Source organism: Stigmatopora nigra, chromosome 16, assembly GCF_051989575.1.
Source record: "Stigmatopora nigra isolate UIUO_SnigA chromosome 16, RoL_Snig_1.1, whole genome shotgun sequence".
NCBI classification, from domain to species: domain Eukaryota; kingdom Metazoa; phylum Chordata; class Actinopteri; order Syngnathiformes; family Syngnathidae; genus Stigmatopora; species Stigmatopora nigra.
Genome location: NC_135523.1, coordinates 9,430,485 through 9,453,920, shown reverse-complemented (window position 1 = coordinate 9,453,920; position 23,436 = coordinate 9,430,485). Strand labels below are relative to the sequence as shown.

The 23,436-nt window shown below is 37.5% G+C and overlaps 2 protein-coding genes across 6 annotated transcripts in view; one reads left to right on the top strand and one right to left on the bottom strand.

Annotated features, from left to right (window-relative positions):
• Positions 1 to 15,211, bottom strand: part of pip4k2aa (phosphatidylinositol-5-phosphate 4-kinase, type II, alpha a) — a 24,760-nt gene extending 9,549 nt beyond the window's left edge. Inside the window, exons 1-6 of one of the 3 annotated variants that reach the window (XM_077736184.1) lie at positions 14,056 to 15,211; positions 6,085 to 6,182; positions 5,872 to 5,968; positions 4,121 to 4,273; positions 3,459 to 3,605; positions 3,325 to 3,363 (exon numbers count right to left, since the gene is read on the bottom strand). In XM_077736184.1, the coding sequence (XP_077592310.1) occupies positions 3,325 to 3,363; positions 3,459 to 3,605; positions 4,121 to 4,273; positions 5,872 to 5,968; positions 6,085 to 6,182; positions 14,056 to 14,196 (675 nt within the window). In that variant the 5' untranslated portion in view covers positions 14,197 to 15,211. The remainder of the gene's footprint in view (positions 1 to 3,324; positions 3,364 to 3,458; positions 3,606 to 4,120; positions 4,274 to 5,871; positions 5,969 to 6,084; positions 6,183 to 14,055) is intronic. The other 2 variants (XM_077736183.1, XM_077736185.1) reach the window with 2 other exon arrangements.
• Positions 14,537 to 23,436, top strand: LOC144209723 (armadillo repeat-containing protein 3-like). 3 transcript variants are annotated; one of them, XM_077736180.1, is made up of 18 exons: positions 14,538 to 15,264; positions 15,873 to 16,002; positions 16,369 to 16,433; positions 17,827 to 17,944; positions 18,003 to 18,128; positions 19,068 to 19,136; positions 19,220 to 19,392; positions 19,465 to 19,659; positions 19,879 to 20,098; positions 20,208 to 20,360; positions 20,425 to 20,536; positions 20,804 to 21,053; positions 21,445 to 21,581; positions 21,817 to 21,985; positions 22,061 to 22,152; positions 22,252 to 22,416; positions 22,535 to 22,697; positions 22,813 to 23,436. In XM_077736180.1, the coding sequence occupies exons 3-18, from the start codon at positions 16,377 to 16,379 to the stop codon at positions 23,017 to 23,019; spliced, it is 2,406 nt and encodes an 801-aa protein (XP_077592306.1). In that variant the 5' UTR covers positions 14,538 to 15,264; positions 15,873 to 16,002; positions 16,369 to 16,376; the 3' UTR covers positions 23,020 to 23,436. The 3 variants fall into 3 exon arrangements, with proteins under 3 accessions (XP_077592304.1, XP_077592306.1, XP_077592303.1); XM_077736178.1 differs by lacking the exon at positions 15,873 to 16,002 and having other exon boundaries at positions 14,537 to 15,264; XM_077736177.1 differs by lacking the exons at positions 14,538 to 15,264; positions 15,873 to 16,002 and having other exon boundaries at positions 16,086 to 16,433.

The following is a 23,436-nucleotide window of genomic DNA, read 5'->3' as shown; positions in this document are numbered from 1 at the left end:
ACCCTAGCATGCTTGTTGTGTGAGTATCTGAAAACATTTCAAAACATACACAGCACCTACCGAGCAAACAACTGTTCGTCACTAACAATGACATTATGTCCAACAGTCTACTTTTGAAATGTTATAAACACAACTACTTAGTGCTTTTTTTGTAATGATATGCAAGATAGATACTACAACATAACCCCAACTACAAATGCAGCGTTTCAGATTGGCCCTAGGTCAAAAGTGAATAGTTGTCCTTCTCCTTGTGCCCGATGACTGGTTGGCCACCAATTCAGGGTGTCCCATGCCTAGTCCCCATAGTTGAATGGGATAGGCTCAGGATCCTCCCCACCCCTTACCACTCCAAGCCTTGTGAGGATAAACGAGACGGAAAATGAATGAATGGCTCATTATTTTATAACCCAGAATTGTATTTTGCTTGACAGTGATGGGATTAAATTTAGCTCAGGGAGTCCCTTAGGACTGACATACCTCACTGCTTCTCAACCCCCTGCATGTTGCACGATAATTAGACACCATGAACTCAAATGGAAAGTCTAAATCCTTCTGAGTCACATTCTTACAACGCCTAAGCAGAAAACGATCCTACGAGGGATTTACTGTAGATTGAGCAAACACAATTTGATAACTGCTGCATCAAATAATATATAAACAATATGCCTGCCACAAGGAACAGTCCTGTGTAGATGATTTTGGATCAAAAAGTCTCTACTCAAGGTGGGTTATGATTTTTGTGCATCAACCAAGAGAATAGGGACATTACTGATACTTTTGAAATTGTCAAACAGACTTATTTTATACAGAAAATGAAGGGACATTTATTTTGCCACTAGATACTACAAAATAAAAACAAGAGTCAATGAGGACAAAAATAATGCCCAAATGCCTTAATAATTTTAGAGCCTCATATTTTTTATGCAGTTTTCCAAATGAATTCGAGTGAGAGCTTCCTGGTTGCTTCTTAAGTGATGTGTTGGCATATTCCTCCCTCTGAGGTCAAAAAGAAATCTTGTGAAACCAAGTTTTGTGGCTAATGGCCTTACTTGAAAGGACTATGACTGAAGACACTGAAGTTGGTTATGTGATTTAGCCTACCCAAGACCAGGAACAAAACACACAGTAAAACAACATAAAAGTCACCCATTAATGTCAGTGCCACCTAAAGGGACATTGAAAATATGTTTCCGCAGAGTAGAATTTGAATGAAAGCACAAATCAAGCCACGTTAAAAGTAAAAAGCTAGGTGAAACTAGCACAATAATTCTGGTTAATATCTGATAGGTAACCACAAAAAAATTGCCATCTTCTGAGAAATGACCCACTACAAACTCTAAAAACAAATACAGTCGTACCTCTACTTACGAATGCCTCAGGTATGAATTTTTCAGGTTACAAAACCCTTTGATCTGGCCCAACATACAAAAACAAGATCCAAGTTACAAAATCCCCCTAAATGTGATGGCATTTCACATATCCATTATTTTATTTAGAAATTATCCTGATAACATTATTGCGGCTAGATTTACTTCCAGTTGGAGCCTCCCAGGACAACAATTCTGTTTTAACGTCACAGAGTTCTTTGTTTAAAATTATTGGTGCGAATGAAATGAATAAGCGGGCCCTGTTATTCATCGAAAAACTGAAGATATGAAAGTGGCGTATGGTTGACTGATATTGCAAGGGATTATGACCTGCTGTAACTCACCACCTAGCCATCGCTACGCCATAAAAGCAAAAAAGGAAGCGTTAAAAGCGACGAATCCTTGGCATTGCCTCTCTGTACTGAACGGTGAGATGGAGACTGATAGTCCTTTGGAGATCTATTTAATGCCAAGTCGTTTTGAATTCGTAATTTGAAGTTGTTTAGATGTCTGTTTATGTGCATATGATCGTGTGCTAACATTAGGATCCTCCTTACTGTACTACTGCACAAATGATGTTTTTGCATGCTTGTTATTCATTTTAATACATGAATAAATTATACTATCATTTTCTTTTCATTTTTGTCTGTTTCTCCCATATTTCAGACAAAAGTGGGACACATTGATCACATTGAGGACTGCGGAAAGAATTACAGAATTTATATATAAAGTACTGCTCTACCTGCGAAATATGCAAGTTAAAAAAAAGTTCTGAAACCAATGAATTTCGTAAGTAGAGGAATGACTGTATTATAATTTGTGTGCTTCATCATGATTCAATGCCAGCTAACAAATTTAAGTATCCAATTTTTTGAATGGTTTAAAAATTGTAGAGTTGATTTTATTTTCTTTTTGGGTCTATTCATTTGGTATAAATTGCGAATGAGTTAAGGGGTGCATATAATATTTTAAACTGACTGATTTACACTGAAAGTTTAAATTAAAAATAATCTTTGGGAAAGATATTCTTCTGATTTGACAACTTATACAAGGAATTAGATAAACATTTACATAAGAGTAAATCAAATTTATGTTGCAACCCCATGACGCATGTTAAAAACAAAATGAAAAATTAAAGGTCATAGTTTTTTTGGGGATATTTGCGGTAAAATCATGTACTGACAAATTTCTTGTACAAGTGGGTTTATAACAAGTGTGGTCAGCAATTTTTCGCCCAATCACGGGCTGTTGTGGACAAGTTAAACAAGAAAGTGCTCAGAATTTGGAAGGATGTTTCTTTCATTCCCAAAGCTAAAGAAAGCACAATCAAAAACCTAAGCAATATGATCACTTAATCTATATATACACAGGATATTTTCAAATGAAATTAAAAGGTACACCAACACAAACACGCACACGCACCCAGATCCTTCACATACAAACAGCAAGCAGAGGGACTAATTGAACTACAGGAAGCGAGGTTAGAAAGATTGAACCAAACTAAAGAACATATATAGCATGCAGGGGACAAGATGGGGATGGAACAATGAAATAGGTCCTAATTGAAGGAATGAATATTTGCAAATGTATCATCACCCAACGGGAAAGCAGACCTCAACTTGATTAAAGCTGTGGTAGGTACTTTTTGGTATGTTAAATTAGCATTTATATTGAATACAACATTTATTTTTTTTCCCTGGAAAACATAAGCATGCTAACAGTCACCAGTTTCTAAGTTTTTGGGAACCTATACCATATATATTGTCCATGCATTAGAGTGGACTGATTTAAAAAAAACAGATGTAAGCATGCCACCAATTGTTCAAGTTTTTCAAAATATATATTTTAGTATAAAAGTTAAGTTTGTCAAAATACAGGATATCACATTGAGTCACAGCTAATCACAAAAATGGTTAAAGGAGTGTGCATAATAACCAAATTTGACGGAGGACTGTACCTTCTCCTTGTCACTGGCCTCTCTTGCTACAGTGGAACCCTGGATGAAAATAAAAATATAAATGATATTGATTAACGGGCCTCTTTGAAGTTTATTTTATACCCCAGAGCAGCCCCCCCACTACCTCCACTTACCTTGAGATCATATTTTTTGAAGACAGAAAGGCGGTGCGAGAAGACATTGCGTGTAACAATCATGTAAGTTGCATCCCCGTCCACCGTGAGCCGGTACATCCCCAAAAACTGAGGCAGCAGTGTATTGCCATGACATTCCACAATAAACTGCAAAATGCAATGAAAATAATGTGTTAAATATTACTTTTTGTTATTGCTATTGTGTCCAAAATAAATAACTAGAGTCAGTATACACACACACACATTTTATAAAGAAGAAAAGGCTCAGAAAATTAATAATTTGCATGACTTCACCTGAGAATCCATCACATTTAGATTAATTTGAGTGTTTCTTTGTATCCATATTGCTTAAACAAATCTAAACTAGCTATCCTAATCAACAAGGATCAGTGTTTTTCAATGAATGGTTTGTTTCCATGGCAACGCGACATACGCTGGGGGAAGCAATATTTTGTGTCATATTTAGATTTTTTGTGTGATTATAAAGTCCGTTCTTTACCAATTGCAAAAATAATAAGATTGTTCTTTGCCAAAGATGAGCCCTACTACCAAATTTGATGTCAGTGTGATTTGTAGTCTCCAAATAAAGCGGGATAAAAGGACACAGACCGACATATTCAGGTGAATTATAGTATAAGAAGTTATTACAATGCTTATGTCACCTGATGGTACTTCTTTAGAATGTTGTGCATTTCCGCAACATCTTCACTGCTGATAGTCTTGATGACATACCGCTTGTCATAAGAAGTATGGAAACGAGCCCCACTTCGTCCCTGGGCTTCACTATTCAAGGGAGCACTACGAGTTAGGGAGTTCTGCAAAGAGTGAAGATTTCAATGAGTCTTTTTGTTTAAGTGTGCTGTAAGAGAAAAAAAGAACTTTTGTGGAGACATTTGTTATTCCATTTGAAGCAAAATAGTTGATTAATATGAATGCGAGGCTCGGAAAAAAAAAGAAGTAATTAGCATGAGTGGCCCATCAGATGAGTGGTTAGCGCATCGGCTTAACGGTCCAACTTTGTAGAGTTTGCATGTTCTCCAGTTTCCTCCCACATTAAAAAAACAGGCATGGTAGGCTGATTGGACATTCTAAATTGCGCCTAGTTATGAAGGTGAGTGTGAATGGTCGTCTGCCTCATTGTGACCTGCGATTGGCTGATCTCCGATTCAGGGTGTACCCCGCTTCTTGCCCGAAGTCTGCTGGGATAGGCTCCAGCACCCCCTGCAACCCTAATGAGGATAAAGTGCTTCTATGAATGAATAAATGAACGGATGAATGAATGAATGAATGAACGAATGAATGAATGAATGAATGCATAATAATAAAACAACTATATGTGAATAAGTGATATTTAATACAGTAAACCACAAAATATTGTAGTGTTACTTTTAAAAATGTTCAAATGCATGTACGATAGCAAAGTAAAAGGATTCAACACCATGATCTGGTCATTTTAGGGATGAAAACAAAATATAAACCGGATAGGACCAAAACTACTTTTATTTTTTTTCAACATTATTCTTTTTAACATAACCCACACATAGTTCTGGACCAAACCTATACACAGACAAGCAGCTGTTGTCCAGACACTGAGAAGTCTGAAAGTAACTTGATCCCATCATCCTGTCTCAGTCTCATTCTTCAGGCGTTAGTTATGTCCTGTGCCCTTGGTTGTCTCTAAATTCTTCAAACTATTCAGCAACTTTTGCTGCAGAGAAATAACCTTTGAGGCCCTTCACAGTAGGATATAGAGTAGATGGCCTCTATCCATGAAAAGGCTGACCCCTAATTGAGTTCAGCTTCCCCATGACTTTATGGGAAGAAAAAGCAACCAGCATACAAGTTGATTTGAACTATTTTTTTGTGTAGAGGTAAATGCTACCTAATAGTATTTCTTCTTTCTGAACTGCTTGGCTAAAGCCAAAATAGAATAGTGGTTTAATTTGGGAAGTAGTTCTGTGATGGTAACGCCATGACATTCCTTAGCGCTTGATTCTTATAGCACATTAAACACTGCTACAAACACACAAGATGGACAGCTGCACTGAGCTGGGACACAATGACCTCCAAACTCTGCTAACTCACTGTATGATCATTGGGGGTTGTCTTGGGCGCGAGAAGGAGGGAGAGAAGAGAGGATAGGAGAGGAGAGGAGAGGAGGCGAGGGGGGGAAATGAGGAAGAGAGAGAGAACAAAAGTGAAAGTGGCCATAACAGAATAAATGCATCTTCGGATAGTTTTAGCCATGGTTGTTTTTCAGCAATTAGTAGTATACCCTCTGCACAAGATGCTTTCCCTCAAAAGATGGCAAATGATATCAATATGAACTGAAATCAATCAACAGACATTTTGCAAAGAAGTTTTTTCAAAATGATTTTGTTTGAATTTGTAAAATTTAAATACATTTCCATACCAAGAAATCCTGGTCATCAATGCCAAACCTCTCCCTGAGGTTTCGAAACACCAGGGGGCAGTACTCCTTGAACTTGAAATGGCTGGGCATGTTTTCTCTGTAAAGCGAAAAAAAAATGGAAACCACATATTTAAGAAATAAACTCCTGGTCCGATACTATAATTATCATTACCAAAAGAATAAAAATATACATATATGCCCTAAAAATCTTACTTATTGAAGAGATGGTTGTCCACCTTGATCTTAGAATAAGCCTTGAAGTCATCTGGCATGAGCATGATGGGAATCTGAATGTGGCTTAACTCATTTATCTGCAGAAAAACACAAAAGATAAATCAAATCACTTCAACAATGTGGATATTAAATGTATGGCATTTTTAATATTTCTATGGTAAAGCAGAAATCAAGACATAAAACCTTTATAAATCAAATAAATGATTTGGCGACAAATCATTTACAGAGGAACTCTTGCTGCTATGTAGAACACACACAGATTTGAAAAGCAAGCTGTAGGGAAAAGGTGATAGTGTTGCAGGAAAGCAATTCTTGCTGTTTGATATCAAATTGAACAACAAAGATAATTACACAAATTTAATGCAGTCCCCTTAGTATTGCATCTATTGTATAAAATCAAATACTTTCAGCATTTAGTAAGACACAAATCAATGAAATGCCGTAAATCATAAAATACTGTCGTCCTTAACCACGTCACGGTTTCAGTACATCAGTTTTTTATATTAGTATCCAAATAAAAAATGCTAATAAATTTTTTTAAATTCACGCTGAAACTTGCAAGCGGAAGAGACATCCCTTCTCCCGTTTGCCATTCCGAAAATGTCGGAAGACAGGTGACTGTCACTCAACTCAGCACCGAAGAAGAAACATAGCGGGCAGCGGCCATCACATTTTTCTGGAAATAGCTAACCAAGTGGACTGAGCAGCAAGGAGCCTCGGTGAGGGTGGATTTTTTTTTTCAAATGTGGGCCACGGGCGATCTTACAACATGCTGTCGCTTTTAACCGAAAATAGAGAAAAATTAAGATAATGTGAAATTTTGAGTGGATTTTTTAAATTTAATTTCCCCACCTAATCTGATTGAGCATTTTTAATTGTGAAAGTTTGTATAACTTACATTTCTGAATAAACCAAATTACAAATGTCAAGATATGTGAACTTGAAATGTTAAATTGTCTGAATTTAACCTTAAGCCTTATTCCCAACACCTTCAAAGAAGTTCATTGGCAATAGCATACAGGCTGAAATAAAGTTCTAATCTAAATCTAAAGTCAGCCAAACTATGTTTAGCTCAGTTGCTTACTTGCCATAGAGGTGACCCAGGTTTGAATCCTGCTTAGATTTATTCATGATATGAAAAGTTTGAGTGCAGACTACTGAACAGAAGACCAGATAATTTAGTGACTGCTGGTGAAAGTGGCCCAGAGTGTTAAAGGGGCAATAATTTGTTTTCCCACACACGGCCAATTTTGCATTAGTTTTTTTTTTTGGTGTGAGCAAAAAAAAATGGTGATAATAATTATACAATAAAGAATAATCTTATTATGTAAATAGAACCATTTAGAAATTTTATATTTATACTTAGAGTAGGTTATTTTACATATTTACATTTTGGTGATCTTTATAGAAATTGGGGCTAATGGCAAAAAAGAAAAAATTGGACTAAATGCAAGCTAGACTGCCTTTAATTACATATTCAGCAGAAAAAGTCATTTGAATAAAAATGAAAAGAGAATGACAGATGTGAAAAATAACGTACAATTTAAGTCAGATTTGTTTAAATTCTAGTGACAATCATGAAGATGTTTTATGTATGGATATTAATGATTATATGTTATGACTATATCTCTTGAGGGTAGTAGAAATAAACCTGGTGTCTTCTGATGTTGCTCACACTGGTCCCCCATGTGCTCAGGGAGGTTGTCTGCATCCCCAGATATATCAAAAAAATTGAGGAAATGTTGTCTACCATGACAATAAAAAAAAGTTACACAAATTTCGAGGTTTGATTTCACAACTTGGATTGTTGTCGTATCTAGGAATAAAAGGTTTCCCATCGGCCTTTCGTAACCTGAATATTTTTTATGGAGAAGCATCCGTAAGGAGAGGTACCACTGTTCTTAGGCAGGGTGCTGGGAAATAACAATACTTTCAAGCATTTTCAAGGTCCCGTACGATTCCTGAGTATGTATTTGCCAGCAGTCAAACAATGTACTTCGACTGCAATTGTTTTTAGCAGGTTTATATTTTCTACTTTTATCCACCCCATTTGATGGCTACAGCATAATTCATTGATGTGGAGATACCACACTTGCAGACTAATTTTATACCAACACGTCCTGTTTGTCTCCATGGTGATGCAAACTAGTTTTCCGGCCCAGAGTGAAGAAAGTATGTGCTATTGCTCCATTGGACAGGAAGCAAGTGAGGCAGAGTGCTCTGTCAGCAGCATGGCAGTGTTATCTATATACAATGTCAAAATGATGACTTGCTCTTAGCTGGTGGCAAGCAAAAGTAATGGTGACATGAGACAAAAATGTAAAATAGAGGACTTATTACCCATTAAGTGGTGGAAAAACACATAAGTTTGTGTCCTTGAAAGAACTTACAGTACACAGGTTCATAAAAAGGTACAATTATATAAATTAAATACTTGCATGGGTAGGAATGTTTCCCTGATAAATGAGAAAATGATAACTATTCAAGTATGTCTTCCCTAAAATAATTATGACTATGGTGGCTTAGTCATTCGATCATAGTGTATTCAGAGCTGCTGGTTGGTGCGTAAGCACAAACAATCATCAGGTCTCGTGCCCCTACCCAAAGGTGAAGGGATGCCACCCTCTCGTCTACTTTGTTGAACCCCAATGTACATGCACCAAGACTGGGCAATAACTATGTCCACACCTGCTTGTCGTCTTTAACTATGAGCGACACCAGAGTGGAAGTGTCCAACCTCCCCGAGAGGAATGGTATCAGAGCCCGAGGTGTGCGTAGAGGTGAGCCTACAACGAGCTGGAACTTCTCAACCTCATGCAGTAGCCCATGCTCCTTCCCAACCAGAGAGGGGTAACATTCCATGTCCCAAAAGCCAGTTTCTGCAGTCAGGTATCGGACCGCCATGGATAGTCATTCAAATGTACCTGGCCCCAAAAACATGAAACAACCCTTCAGCTTCTTTAAGTTTTGTTTTTCCTACCCAAAAAATCTAACTTGATCTTAAGGGGGTACCAAATTGAATAAGGTTCAATCGATAACCCTCACTAGGCAGGCGTGGTCTTCAAGCTTAGATTTCACTAAGCGATGAAGTGCATGTGTGTGTGTGTGTGTGTGTGTGTGTGTGTGTGTGTGTGTGTGTGTGTGTGTGTGTGTGTGTGTGTGCGCATGTTAATGATTCTGGTGCATTCTATGGTTTACATTCCTCGTCAGCCCTTCAGAATATTCTGTCACTGGAAATACAACCACATGTCATCCAGTTCTATGGTTAAGGAAAGTTTACTTTTACAATTCAGATTGTAAATATTCACAACCTAGGAGAATACAAAGATGAAAAGACATGTTTTGATGCCGGAGCTACACATCAAAACGCGAGAAAGCAATTACAATGTTGTTGTATTTCAACAGCAAAAAACTACTTTCAAATTTAAGACAACAGTTTGTGTGTGGATTTTGCACTGTACTTACGCTTGTTAATTTCTAAAACAAAAAACTATTGTCTATGCAAGGACAAAGACAAGATTTAAACTACAGGGCCACTCGAGAAACTGCATAGATCATTCTCTCAGTAACATTGGAAGTGAAATAGTCTTGTGTTGTTTGGTATTTGCAACGCGCTCATACCATAACATAAACATATTTCAATGAACTTGGATTACGATGCAGACACACTCAAAAATAGGTTTAATCTAAACTTACACTAAACTTAATTATAATTTTGTTTTAAATTTTTATACCTTTCTTTGTTGTCTACTTGACCTGCCTGCACACTGACTTTCAGATGCAACCTGTCAAGGGTTGTTTGCTATTGCATTCCCTTCAAAATATTCCAAAAGTTAAGCACACAAATGTCCTCACAACAGATCGACCACTTGCCAACTAGGTACTCCTCTTGTATTAGCAATCGCTTTGCCATTCGCACTGACTAACGGGAAAAAAAAACACTGAAGAAAATGCAACGCAAAACCAGAAATTTTGTCAGGACAAGCTATGCCAAACCCACCACCAGTAAGACAAGTGTGTCAAAATGAAATTGTTGCACTACTGTGTGGAGAAGGCATGATGTTTAACGACATAGTTCTCTAATTATACTGGCCTTGTGGGTTCTAAAGAGGTACAAAATATTATATTATTCCAAGTACGTTTGTCAAAATCAAGTGGTTATCAAAAATTAAAACAAAAAAAATGCTGTCACATCAGTGACAGTTGAGGAAATAATACTTTTGCATTAAAATGATTTTCTTGAAACAGTGTGTGTTTCTAATAGTTCAAGTCAAACACTTCCCCATACAACTGAAACACGAAGAACGATTGTTATTTCACAATTACGTGGCAGAAAAATGCACTGGATGAAAAGTCCTACATATGCATTATCCTTCATTTGTATTTTTTTCACCACAACCCATTTCAAAATTGCGACCAAAAAGTTGGTTTAATCACACCATAAGTTTCCCCAATATTTTTAAGACTTGAAAATTCAGACCCATTTTCAAGGGAAAACCCAAACACAAAAATAAAGTAAAAGACAGTCTCAATCTAATACTCATTGAAAACATGTCGGTTCACCACATAAGAATTGCCCACAATAGAAACACTCATAAAGTTGACAGATTTGCAGTACTTCTGCAAACGTTCGTGCCTCAGGTTTAGAGCGTCACGCTAACTAATCCAATTTTATCACTTCCAGTAAAGAGTATATAAACCAGATTGCAAAAAAAGATGTGACACTTTAAACTTTGAATACAATGATGTGAAGGTGCTAGTTTTTAATCATTTATTCAAAATATAACATAGATGACACACCAAAAGATTAAGCCGAGACATTTTTAAGGGCAACTTTTGTTTTTATATGCATTGGTGTCAACCAATCTCGAAAAACTTGTGACAAGGCTGTTTTCAGCCCTATAAATTTTGTACTCAGTCTCACTGTCTTCAACTGTCTAGCAATTTCTTTATCTCACCTGCCTTTTCATGATGCGCCAAATGTCCATTTATAAGTGAGAGATCTGGACAGCAAGCTGATCATTTCAAAACACAGATCCTTTTTCCGCGCTGTCATACTACATATTAATGCTGTATGTAGTCTGGAATTATCAAGTAAAAAAAATGCAAGGCTTTCTCTGAAAGAGAGAACATCTAGAGAAATTTCAATTTCTCGCGTATAAACCGCACCCCGATTCACAATTTTAACCTCCGTATTCATGGTTTTAATAAGGAGTATGTGTTACTTTGAAATCTTAAGAAAAATCATCGCATGTGGTATTTGTGAGATTATGTATGAATCAAAAGCAAATTATTGGGGTCAATATCATAAGGAAATTAGTAATTTATTCAGTAATGGTTGCTTTCTTACTGCAAAACAGAAAATAACAAACAAATATTAAATGTTTAATTTGCTGACATGTACTGGTGAAAGAACATAGCAAAGCTGTAATTCTTGTGCGCATTTAAGCCATAGCTTTGTTTCAGTCATCATTTTTTTGTTACAAGTACGGCTTATATGCGAGAAAATATAGTGCTTTTCTGAATTGATTGTGCTTTCCATGCACAACTTCGGATCGTTATTATTGGCCACTGGTGTTTATTATAAATTCATTATACAATTGACATTTCCAGCCTTGTTTTGTAAATGTCCACATGTTGAGATTTGTTGACGGCTATTAGGATTCGACAGCCATTTCTGGCCACCATAAAACGTAGCCAAATAATCTTAACATATACACACACTCACACACCCATAAATCACGTTTTATAAGGATTATACATTTATTATTGTTATTAGCACCTATTTTGCTCAAAGAACAAGAAAAGATAGGTATTTACCTTCTGTTTGACGAACATCTTTTGGTTTTTCAATAACACATTAAATTTATTAATTATTAATTTATTACTGCCATTAACACCTATTTTGTTCAAAAGCTTCCAAGCAAATAAACATAATGACACCAAATTTACAGAAAAGATAGGTAATTACCTTGTGTTTAACAAACATCTTTTTGTTTTTCAATATCACATTCCATTTATCAATTATTAATTTATTACTATTATTAGCACCTAATACCTTCAATAGCTCAAGAGAGCAGCAAGCTAAAATATTTCAGGTCAGGCATACTCATCGATAATAATTGATTCATACATCAATTCTGTTTTCAGCTGTAACAAATAAAAGTTGAGTTTACACACTTAGATAAGGTCAAGAAATTCACTATTAGGATCCGACAGCCGTTTCAGGCCACCATAAAAATGTCAACACTCTACGTTGCACGGTTTGGACAAACATAGCGAGAAAATCTTAACATACACACACCCATAAATCACGCTTTATAAGGATTATAGAAAAAAAATGGCAATTCCACATCTTTCATCTAAAAGGCAGTATTTACAAGGAAATTTCTTTTTTTTTTTAACCTAATGATAATCAGCGGCAGTGGAATCCATTGCAGTTTTAAGGTGAAAAACCCTGGTAACAAAAAGAAAAAAACTGAGTACTCTTGCAAAAACATATTTTAATTATTACTTTTGATGGATTGAAAGTGTGTGTATTTTACCATCTTGCATAAATGTAACAGAACATTTCAGAAAAAGAACACCAGACTAACATGCTTACATAAGTGGTAGTCATATGAGGATCTAGGGTTGATTTACTTTTTCAGGACCTGGACATTGTGCTGTAATTTATGGAACCATGAATTCTGAAATTTGCATGAATTCATGAAGGAAAAGTTTGTGACCTCATTCTGAAGTGTTTGAGTAGCTGTTAATGGCTGAAAATTGTCCTTCGTTGCCGTATTTAATATATTCTGCAAGGAAGAGTGGAAAAAAATATCTCTGCAGTGATCTGAAAAACTAATTTCCAGGAAATTAAAAAACATTGATTTCAGATGTTGCTGGTGTTATTGGTGCTCCAATCAATGTTTGAGGCAGTTTTCACAAAGGGCCGGTAGCCGGTCAGCAAATCACACCACAAATTTTAAGACTGCATTTTATGGTTATTTTGTCTGATATTAACATTTGCATGATGCTCTTACATTAAGTGGAGTTTGCATGTTCTCCCATCCGGTTTTCTCCAGGTACTCCGGTTTCTTCCCGCATTTGAAAATCATGCATGGTAGGCTGAATGGACATTCGTAATTGCCCCTAGCTATGAGTGTGAGTGTGAATGGTTGTCCGTCTCCTTGTGCCCTGCAAGGCTGGCCATAGATCCGAGTGCCCCCGCCTCTGGCTCTAAGCCAGCTGGGATGGGTTCCAGCACCCCCGGACTCTTGTGAGGATCACGCGGTTCAGAAAATGAATGAATGAATCTTACATTAAAGCTGGAAAACTACAAAAAGTTGGTGAAGAATGTAAACACATTCACAGCAGTGCATTCATAGAACACAACTATTCTATGGTTCCTGAAAAAAAAACCAGTAAAATGCTCTTAAAAATATTGGAGATTTAGGGTTAATTACAATGAATTATTTACTATCAACCAACAATCGAACACTTTTATAAATGAAATAGCAAATGTTAAATTGTCAATTTTTAAATTGCACATCAATGATTGTTTATCTTAATATTAAATGACATTGATTTCGGAACACAAGTGTGTTATTACAATGGTTTTGTTTTCACTCTTAATACTCATTTTGAACTAAAAGCAACACACGGGTAATAAATACCCCAATGCAAAAAGGAAGAAGGGGCAGTGATAAACTCTGGCATCGGAGGATGCACTGCCTCTTATGACACTAATGTGCACCTTATCTATCTTACATGTACACAACAGGAAACCACGAGTATGGACAGTTATAAAAGCACAAGTCATTCAACACATGCAATAGAAACAGTATGAATTATGACATTTGTTCAAAAGCTGCAGTCATTATGCATGTATAGGTGTAATTATGCATGTAGGTGTCATACAGAGATGACATTAATGTCTAATTAGACCTAAGATATGGTCAAACTTACCGAATGGTTGACTCCCCACATCACTACACTGAGTTGAGGATCACTGGCACGGAAGAGCTTCACTTTCTGGGCAACAAAGTGCTTTTTTTTGGTCTTGGTTTTGCTAGCAATTGCTGAAGCAATACTGCTCGCCGAAGCCATCTTTTTGCAAGCTGGTGTTGAGAAATGCAGTGCGGAGGGTTAATCTTCAGAATTTCTTCCCTTGACAGGCACAGTTGCCACCAGCTCACGACTCAGTGGATAAGAGTGCTATTCATTCAGTCAACTCTCTGGTCAAAATGTCCTAATCCCTTACTTGCTTCATCAAAAATCCACCACTGCCTGTCTACAACCATATGGACCAGTCTCAACAAGGACTAGTGGGGGCGGGAGTTAATACGATTTTGGTGCTAATATTCTTGTTCTCCTACGACTGACAGTCCACCATGTCCATCCGTGTGTGTTCTCAAGCACGCCTCTTCCCCCTTTCGACTCGCCCGTGTAACTCCGCAACCCTGCGACGACGTGAGGCTCACTCAGCTGGCATTAGCATAGCGGCAACATGCTAGTTAGCAACCATATCGGGGAAACTGAATAACGACGTAAGGCGTGGAAGATTTGACAACACGGCATAAAAACACACGGGGAGTGTTCGCGTTATCTTAAAAAAAACTACAAAATGGACAGTTTTGTTATACCGAAGCACCCACAAGATATTCTTGACCGCTAGCTAACGTTAACTCTTCCGACCTTCGCCGGCCAGTTAAATGCACCAGCGAGTTGCTGCCGTACACCTGCTATCAGTCCGCAAGCTAGCTAGCTAGCTACTAGCGTTAGCAGCTCGAGCTGCGGCCAAAATAACCTTCGTCCTTCGCTTTCGTACTCCGTCCGTGGAGATGCCAAAGCTGTCGTCCTTTAATGTCGCCGCCCCACAGAGAACGCAATGAAGGCAACGTCTTTCACGTAAAGTCGAAGGGCGATTTCAATCCCTGCGCTGCACTCTCGTTCATGTGTACTGCTGCTGTCAAGTGACAGCTCGACAGTGGGGAGCTGACACTCGCGCAGCTTGGGCTTTGCAGGGGCTGCGTCCTGATTCGCTGCAGCCCACTGACCCACCGGGATCAGGCTCCTGCTTCGTGAATTCCGCTTGTAACACATTCTCAACACGCCGAATCAGATGCTGACGTCAAGGATCATGAATGTGTTCTACTAATATTTTGTGCCCTGCAGGTAATCGTGACATCCTTGTTTTTCTTCATTCCATTGCAGTCATTATGTATAGCCTGTAATTTGTCAAGCAGCTCTTATTCGGGCAGAAGTGCTTAATAAACAGTACTGGAAGACAAACATGGCAATAATTGTTAATACAATGAATGACGCGTCGCTACGGAATATTTTCGTCATTTTGTACATTGATTCAAGATCGGTGTTCTAATGAAGCGAACATAGACCCCCTAGTGGCCTAAATGGTTGACTGCAATGTTTTAACCACACGAGATTAAAAAAAAACAATGAATATAATTCAAAGTTTTTATATTGAGAATAAAATGCCAGCCATGTTATGTTTGCTTAATAACACTAATTCAGAGTAAATTGGTGATTTTACAATTTTATTATTTTACTAAATTCATTAACAACTTCATTTTGCAGTAATTATATATTTTTTAATTTATATAAATGCAAGTTTATTTTTATTCATCTCAATAGATCCAGCACTTATATTTATGATTTTACATTATTCATTAACAACTTCATTATTACACTGATTTCAAGTTGTTTATTAAGATGAATACAAATTTCATCTCATCTCATTTTCTAAACTGCTTGATCCTCACTAGGGTAATGGGGGGTGCTTGAGCCTATCCCAGCTGACTTCGGGACAGAGGCGGGATACCTTGAATTGGTGGACAGCCAATCGCAGGGTACAAGGAGACAAACAACCATTCACGCTCACACTCATACCTAGGGGTACGTTTTAAAGTGTCCAATCAGCCTACCATGCATGTCTTTGGAATGTGGGAGGAACCCGGATTACCCGTAGAAAACCCACGCAAGCCCGAGAGAACATGCAAATTCCACACAGATGGACCGACCTGAATTTGACAAATATAAAATGTTTATTTTTATTCATATTAGTAGATCCACCACTTTTATTTATTGTTGTCACACATTTTACTACAAAACTGATCTAGCAAGGTTGCCCAGGTAACCTTCGTCACGGCAATTTTGTTGCCATGGTGTTGTTTAGTGTACTACTGCGATGTATACGCCTACCTAATCCAAAGAACTGCTTTAAACGAATAATAAACCACGCAAATATGTGCCTCGTGCCAGGTGACAGAATGTCGAGAAGGGATAAGAAGACCGCTTCAAGTGTCGAGTCTCTGCATAAGGACACGGTGGGTGAAGTTTTTGGCTTTTGTGGGTTTGAAATTCTTAGGTGTGGGCTACAGATGTACATTTCACAAATGTACTATTGTCTGTTATTCATTACTTTTTTCCTCCAATCTCAGAAGTCAAAATGGCCAGGGCTTTTTATTTTCAAGGTGAATGCAGTAAACTTCCCTACAGATGCACTTTACTATATACTAACTAATCGTAAAACTTAAGTTATTAGTCAATTCGCGGTGGGTATTTTGTTTTAAGTTTGTCGAGTTGTTCATAAACATTCCTCTTTGTCACTATTCTGAAAATTCTTTTTTTTTTAGGCATAACACAGTAATCCTTCAAATTTGGCAGTTAATGTACACCAGACATGACCACGATAATTGAAAAACTGAAAAGTAGGATCACCACAATTATTATACCATATTATATATTTACACATATACAAAAATAAAAATACATAATTACAATTATCAAGAATTCTTTGCTAAATGTTCCAGTTATAGGCATATGACAAGACTGCAACATATATTTCAATATAATCTATACATTTTCAACAATGTAAATACTTTAAGTACTCTACTCACAGTGAAAATAGTTCCTTTCTGATTAAGTAAAATGAACAGGTTATTGGGAGTCTTTTGTGTCAAATTCGAGAGGTATTGGATCACCGATGGAATATTCAGGAGGCGCCATAGGGGATCTTTTCAGGAGGAGCTTTTGCGAGATGTTTTGAGTGCACAAGGAAGATGTTGATGGGTAGTTGTGACCTCTGTTTCTTTGGTACAGATATGATTTTGTACAGGGAAGTGACACTGTCAAGGCGACTGCCATATTCGATGGCCATGACCATGTTGTCATCAATCTCTGGCACACTTCAAACTGAGCCAAATTTAAAGTTTCATGCCTTGTACTAAGACTATGTTCTTCAATTTCACTTTCACATTGCTCCTCCACACTGTCCTTACTCTCCCAGAGAGCTCTATTTTCGGATAAGAGCGATGGCGTCCGCCCGCTGCCCGGACTTTAAATGGAAACTCAACTTCTATTTTGCTCCTCCACGACGTTCCATCTTAGCTACTCAGAGAGCTCTATTTTCGAATAAAGGTGACGGCGTCCGCTGTAAAGCTTGCACTTTGAAACATTGTGGGGAAATTCAACCAACAGCTTGGCTACCCCGTGGCTCCCAGAATTCCGCCACGAGAGCTTTATTTTAAGATAAATGTTGCCTGGAGCTAAAGAATCATCCCTTACCGAGGCTCCCAGTGGTCAGCTCCGCTCAGGGGGTTCTAGCCCACTCCTTTCAACTTCATTATAATTGCAATCATGCTTTCATGCATATTCTATTGACAGCAATTTCATTTGCATTCCTTAAACTTGTTTTTGAATCTTCATGTCTTCTCACAGATTGAACCACGTCCTGTTGCATTCAAAACCCCAGCAACTGCAGTTCTTCTATTAGATTCTCCCGAGGAACACGTTTTAATCAAAGCATGTGAAGCAATCTATGGATTTGCAGAGGAAGGTAAGAGGAAACTACACTTTCTTTCCATGTGAATGTCTTTTGTCTTTCCTTCCATTAGGTGATTTGAACAAGATTTCTCTGACCGAGCACGGAGCTTTGGGTCCTCTCAGTCAGCTCATCAATCACACCAACAAGATGATCCGCCGTAATGCCATAATTGGACTCGGCCTCATGGCTACCAATGGTATGTCAAACATGCACTTGTGACTCCATACTGATGAGGTTTAAGGAATCACCTACATAAGAATGCACACACTGCAGTTTTGTTTGTAGTATAAACCAGGGGTCTCAAATATTATTACATTAAGTTGTTTATACGGCTCTCATGCATTTCCCTGGGCTTTGATTAAAAACAAGGAAACCGCCTTTATATTCATTAATTCATTTTCTGAACCGCTTATTATCCTCACTATTATCACAGGGGTAGCAGGGAGTGCCGGAGCCCATCAGGGTATTAATACACAAACTAACATTCATACTCGTACCTAGGGGGAGTTTAGAGTTTTCAACCAGCCTTCCATGCATGTTTTTGGAAAGCGAAGTCCCCACACAAACTTTACACAGTGAGGACCCACCTGAGATCGAACCCCCGACCCCAGAACCGTGAGGCCGACGCACTAAACAATCATTTACTGGGCTACCTAAAAACTTTATGGTACAAGCTAGTCTAGCCTAGTTTCATACATTTTCAGTGGTGTTTATCAAGAACAGACATTTAATTACTCGTAGTCAATTCCAGATTAATACCATGTGGAAGATAAATATTTTATGGCAGGCGTCTTTCTCAAAACATGCTGTGAAAAGAAATATTGGCAACCACTATAGGTCATTCCGTGAAGTTGCAAAGAGACCCGTGGGGAATTGAAATTAGTGAATACATGTTAAAGATCATGTAAAATGGCATAGAAATGAGAGAAGGGTGCTGGTAACAAAATCGGTTCATGTTCTCAATTGTGGTTAAAAATGTTATTAGGATTTTTTTATTACTAAGGAACAGGATGTAGTTATGTTGTATTTTGAGATGATTTGTTTGGTTGAAATGCCCATTTCTACATTTGATGACCAATTCTCTAAGTATAGTTTAAAAATGTATGAATAATTTTTATGCTGTCATTACTTGAAGGTTTGGCCAAGAGTATCCTACAAAACATGGATGTTATTCCAGCAGTCATTGACAGACTATCAATCGAAGGTAAATTTTAATGCTCAAGTATTCTTTGGCTTACATGACGTAAAATGTGTGTTCTATGAAGTTATTGTTGTCCTGTCAATAAGACGCTGTTATCCAAGAATTCGGGACGATGTACCTGTCCTCTCTGTCTACGGTGTCATGCTGTAGGGTGCAGATTTTTGACAACCAAGGTGTGCCAATATTAATCAACCTCCTTTCTAGTTCTGACCCAGATGTTCAGAAAAACTCACTGGATACCATCTACAACTTAGTTCAGGTGATTCAAATTAGATATAAAATAAGACCAAATTTACAACTGCTCTAAATCTTCTAATTATCTTATCTGTAGGACAGGCACATTTGCTCGATTGTCATCGAGTTACAAGTGCTACCTCAATTACTCATGCTGCTGACGTCCACCTTCAATGCCATTCAGCATCTTTCTTTAAAAACATTGCAGGCAATTGCGGTCTGTGAAAAGTCACAAAGCGCTTACAGACAGGAAGGAGTATTACATGAGCTCTTGGGGATCCTCCATAATAAGGTTGGTAAGTGTACATTTTGTCATTGTGTGAAATCTAACTTAACGTAATTATACACCATTGATCTCTCTTTTCGGAGAGACACAAAAGGAAATTTTGTCAAAAATTCCTTCCAGAAGAGGGACACATTTATTGTTACCATTGCCTGTCTCAATACTTTTGTGCTTGTAGTCTTGGCACTTCATATTTGAAATGATACCCAGTATTTTTACATTTCACAGGATGTAATTGAATTCCATGGGGATGCCTTGCTGGTTCTTGCTAATTGTATGAGTGATATAGAGAGTTTCCGGATGATCCAGAAAGGAGGAGGCCTATCTATAGTGATGGAGCTTCTTCTCAACCCTAAATTGGCAGAAAGTCAGGGTGCCTCGGTTAAAACCGGAAATATGGAAATCCTGGCTATTGCCCTAAAGTGCATAGCCAGCGCTGCTCAGAATTGTAAGCACCGAATACGACATGCAACATTAAAACCACATATTTGAAAGGTACACCACTTGTGTGCACATTGTGTTGGATTCATGTACATCTTTTCTCTTTGTGTGTTTAGCTTACATTCACCCATTCTTGCATGAGCAAAATATTGAAAAGGTTCTGGTGGATCTTTTGTCTTCAGCTCCCGATACTGTGAAAGCACATGGTTGCAAAGCCTTTGCTGGTTTGAGCTCTTTCCTACCCAGCAAAGACCTTTTCAGAGATTTAGGTATTTACTTCAAATTAACCAACGACATAAAAACAAGTACAATAATTAACTTTCTCTGATTTAGGTGGCATACATGTTGCTGTTCGCTTACTGAGGAATAGTAAGTGTCCAGTTATCACTGAGTATAGTACAATGGGCCTTGCCAACCTCACATCTGGAAACCAGCTCAACACTATGTAAGGCCTATAGTAAAGATTACTATTGTCCATTTATGCACTTGCAGTTCACACTGCAATAACATAAGTCTATGAATATGTTCACTAGTCCTGATAACGCAACATGTATTCACTCTGTGGAGTGAGACAAAGTGTAATGTTTATTTACCCAATAGTATTCATTCGTTATCATAACGTGTATTTTCTTTTAATGGTATGTCATTATCTGCTTTAAACATTATACATGTATAACAAAAAGACTTGTTTGTATTGTTATGGTACCACCAGGGAAGTATTTAATGCAGGAGGACATGAGGTGCTTGTGCAGAGTCTACAAGAAAGTTGTCCTAGTGTGATGGCAAATTCTTTAGCCATTCTCAGTAGGATGGCGGGACTTGAAGCTATCCGGTCTGAAATAGTGTCACTGGAAATCATGCCAGCACTGGTAGAGCCCTTAAAATCAGAAGACACTCAGATCCTCATCAATGCCTTGCTGTGTGTCTGTGAATTGGCATTTGAAGAAGGCGCCAGAGCAGAAGTTAGTAGAATAACATCTGATACAAATACTTTTATATTATAACAAGAAAAGGGAATGCTTAATGTGGTGGCACATATAATTTTACTTTAATGCATCATACAGTGTAGCAATGTAGTTTCTCTCCCATAAAATCATTTTTTAAGCGAAAGACAACACCTGATTCCAATGACCGTCATGTAAAAAATGGATTCTCAAAATATGAAAACAAAATCTTGAGGTGGACATAATAAAGGTGTGAACTTTTCCAGTTCTCTAAATGCTATAACTCTTAGTTATAGCAAACATCTTGACAAAAAGTACTGATGCAAACAAAACAAAATTATTCTTAACCTTAAATATAATCATTATCATATGATATAACGCACCTAATATTAAGCCCTTTTCACTGTAGCTGCGGGAAGCTGAGGGTCTCGAACCATTGGTTGGTCTCCTGCGTTCCACTCATCTGGAGGTGTTGCGCTGCACATGTATGGCAATCAGCGTATGTGCAAAAGATGAGCCCACTGCTTTGGAGATGTTTAAATTTGGGTGAGATGTAAACTTGGGTGAGATACTGATATATAAATAAATATCTAAAAATGATCTCTACGTAAAAGTATTCCCATATAAATTAGGAAAATGAATGGGTTTAAGAATGTGACATTGTTATCATCGTTTTAGGAAAAATGTAACGTAAGATTTACAGTAGATGGCAATATTGTACAGTCTTATATCAGCGTGTATAAGTGTTTTGCTGAAAATACAATTCTATCTTGTTTTTCAGAGCTTTGGAAATTCTTCAAGAAATTGCACAGTCAATAAAGCGTCGGAGCAAGTTTACTGAATTTGCCTTGATCAGTCTCCTGAAATACAACGTGTCTCTCAAATACGGTTTGCTAGGTTATTTGACGACAAATGATGTTATCACTTCTGGATTCTACGATACTGGGAAGGTATGTTTTCTTATTGTTGCTGGATATATGTATTTCAATTGCTGATAATATCAGGCATAACAATTTCTTCATTAGGTTAATTTTTGTCAGAAGTTTTTAACCTTAGAGGAACTGTGCTTGGAACCAATGAATCAACGACGACCTGTTATTGTTGTCAACGCAATTGAGTAGGACTGACTAATAAATATTCATTCCAAATAATCCATGTAGTAACAACCTTGTAAAAAATTTCACCAAACTCTATGATTTACTTTCTTTTGATTTAGGGTATGTGATGAAGTGCAACAGAAAGATGAGGCCCAGACAGAGCCTGGTCATGACAGAAATCGTAAAGTGATGGATGATATCTCATTACCACTTCTCGTTAAAGAGGTCAAGGAATCCATTGAGCCTTTGAATGAACAACAGGAACAATATGTTGCTTTGGCCAGGTGACTATCACCAACAAGAAGGCATTTTCACATGTGTTCAGATGTGCAGAAATTGTCATACAGTGAACACAATATTGAACATTTAATTAATGTTAATGTCGACATATCTGGCTATCAGGCTTGTCGCTGAAATAACGGGAGGCTCCATTGCAAAGGACCAGCTGGACACATTTCCATGGTTGCAACACCTTGATGAACTTAGGTGTAAAATGCGATGTAATCTGATTCCTATTGGTATGATCAGCAAAGGATTTCATTGCCATAGAGCCATTCTTTTCAAGGTACTTTTTATCACACAAAATAATTTAATTCATCACTGCTCATTGGTGCCAATAGATCTGGCATCATCATCATCATCTGTGTAGTTATTAACATCATTGTCTTTTTTTCATGCAGTACTTGGCAGACGTCATTGGCCTGCGCTGTACTCTAGTTAGAGGTGACTACAACCGATCATGGAATGAAGTACTCCTCCACAAAGGAGATACTTGCACCAAAGAAAACTTTTCACAGCCCTGTTGCTACATTGTGGACCTCATGCACCAGCCTGGAACCTTCTTGGAGGCTGATAGCACTGCTGCTCTTGAATATGAAAGTTTATAGCAGCAAGATTGTGTTGGGACTTTAACTAGCTAGATGTATGTAATTTCTTCAATATCTCCTTTACACTTGGTTAAAATGACAGTAGTGTGATCAGAACTGTTAAACCAGGAATGAATGTGCTTGGTAAAATATGTGCAAATCAGAAGATTAATTTTACCCTCAAAAATGCCATGCAGAACATTCAATGACTGACACTCAAAATTATGAGCCTCAAAATATGCAGATTAGATTTATGGTTTTATGAACATAAATGTGTTTTTATGTTGACGTAAAATTCCTTCCAAGATATACAGCCCTTCATGATTCCGGCATGTACAATTCCGCGAAGTGATCCTATTTGTTTGGAAATCCCTGCTTTCCTCTTATGTAATTTGTTTTTAAAGAGTTTATTTCTATTAAATTGTATTTTTGAAATTA

Coding starts and splice junctions, on each gene's coding strand:
- LOC144209723 (XM_077736177.1), top strand. CDS start 16,269: ATGGTGTTGTTTAGTGTACTACTGCGATGTATACGCCTACCTAATCCA. Junction 16,434..17,826: donor AGTCTCTGCATAAGGACACG/GTGGGTGAAGTT, acceptor GTCTTCTCACAG/ATTGAACCACGTCCTGTTGC. Junction 18,129..19,067: donor CGGCCTCATGGCTACCAATG/GTATGTCAAACA, acceptor CATTACTTGAAG/GTTTGGCCAAGAGTATCCTA.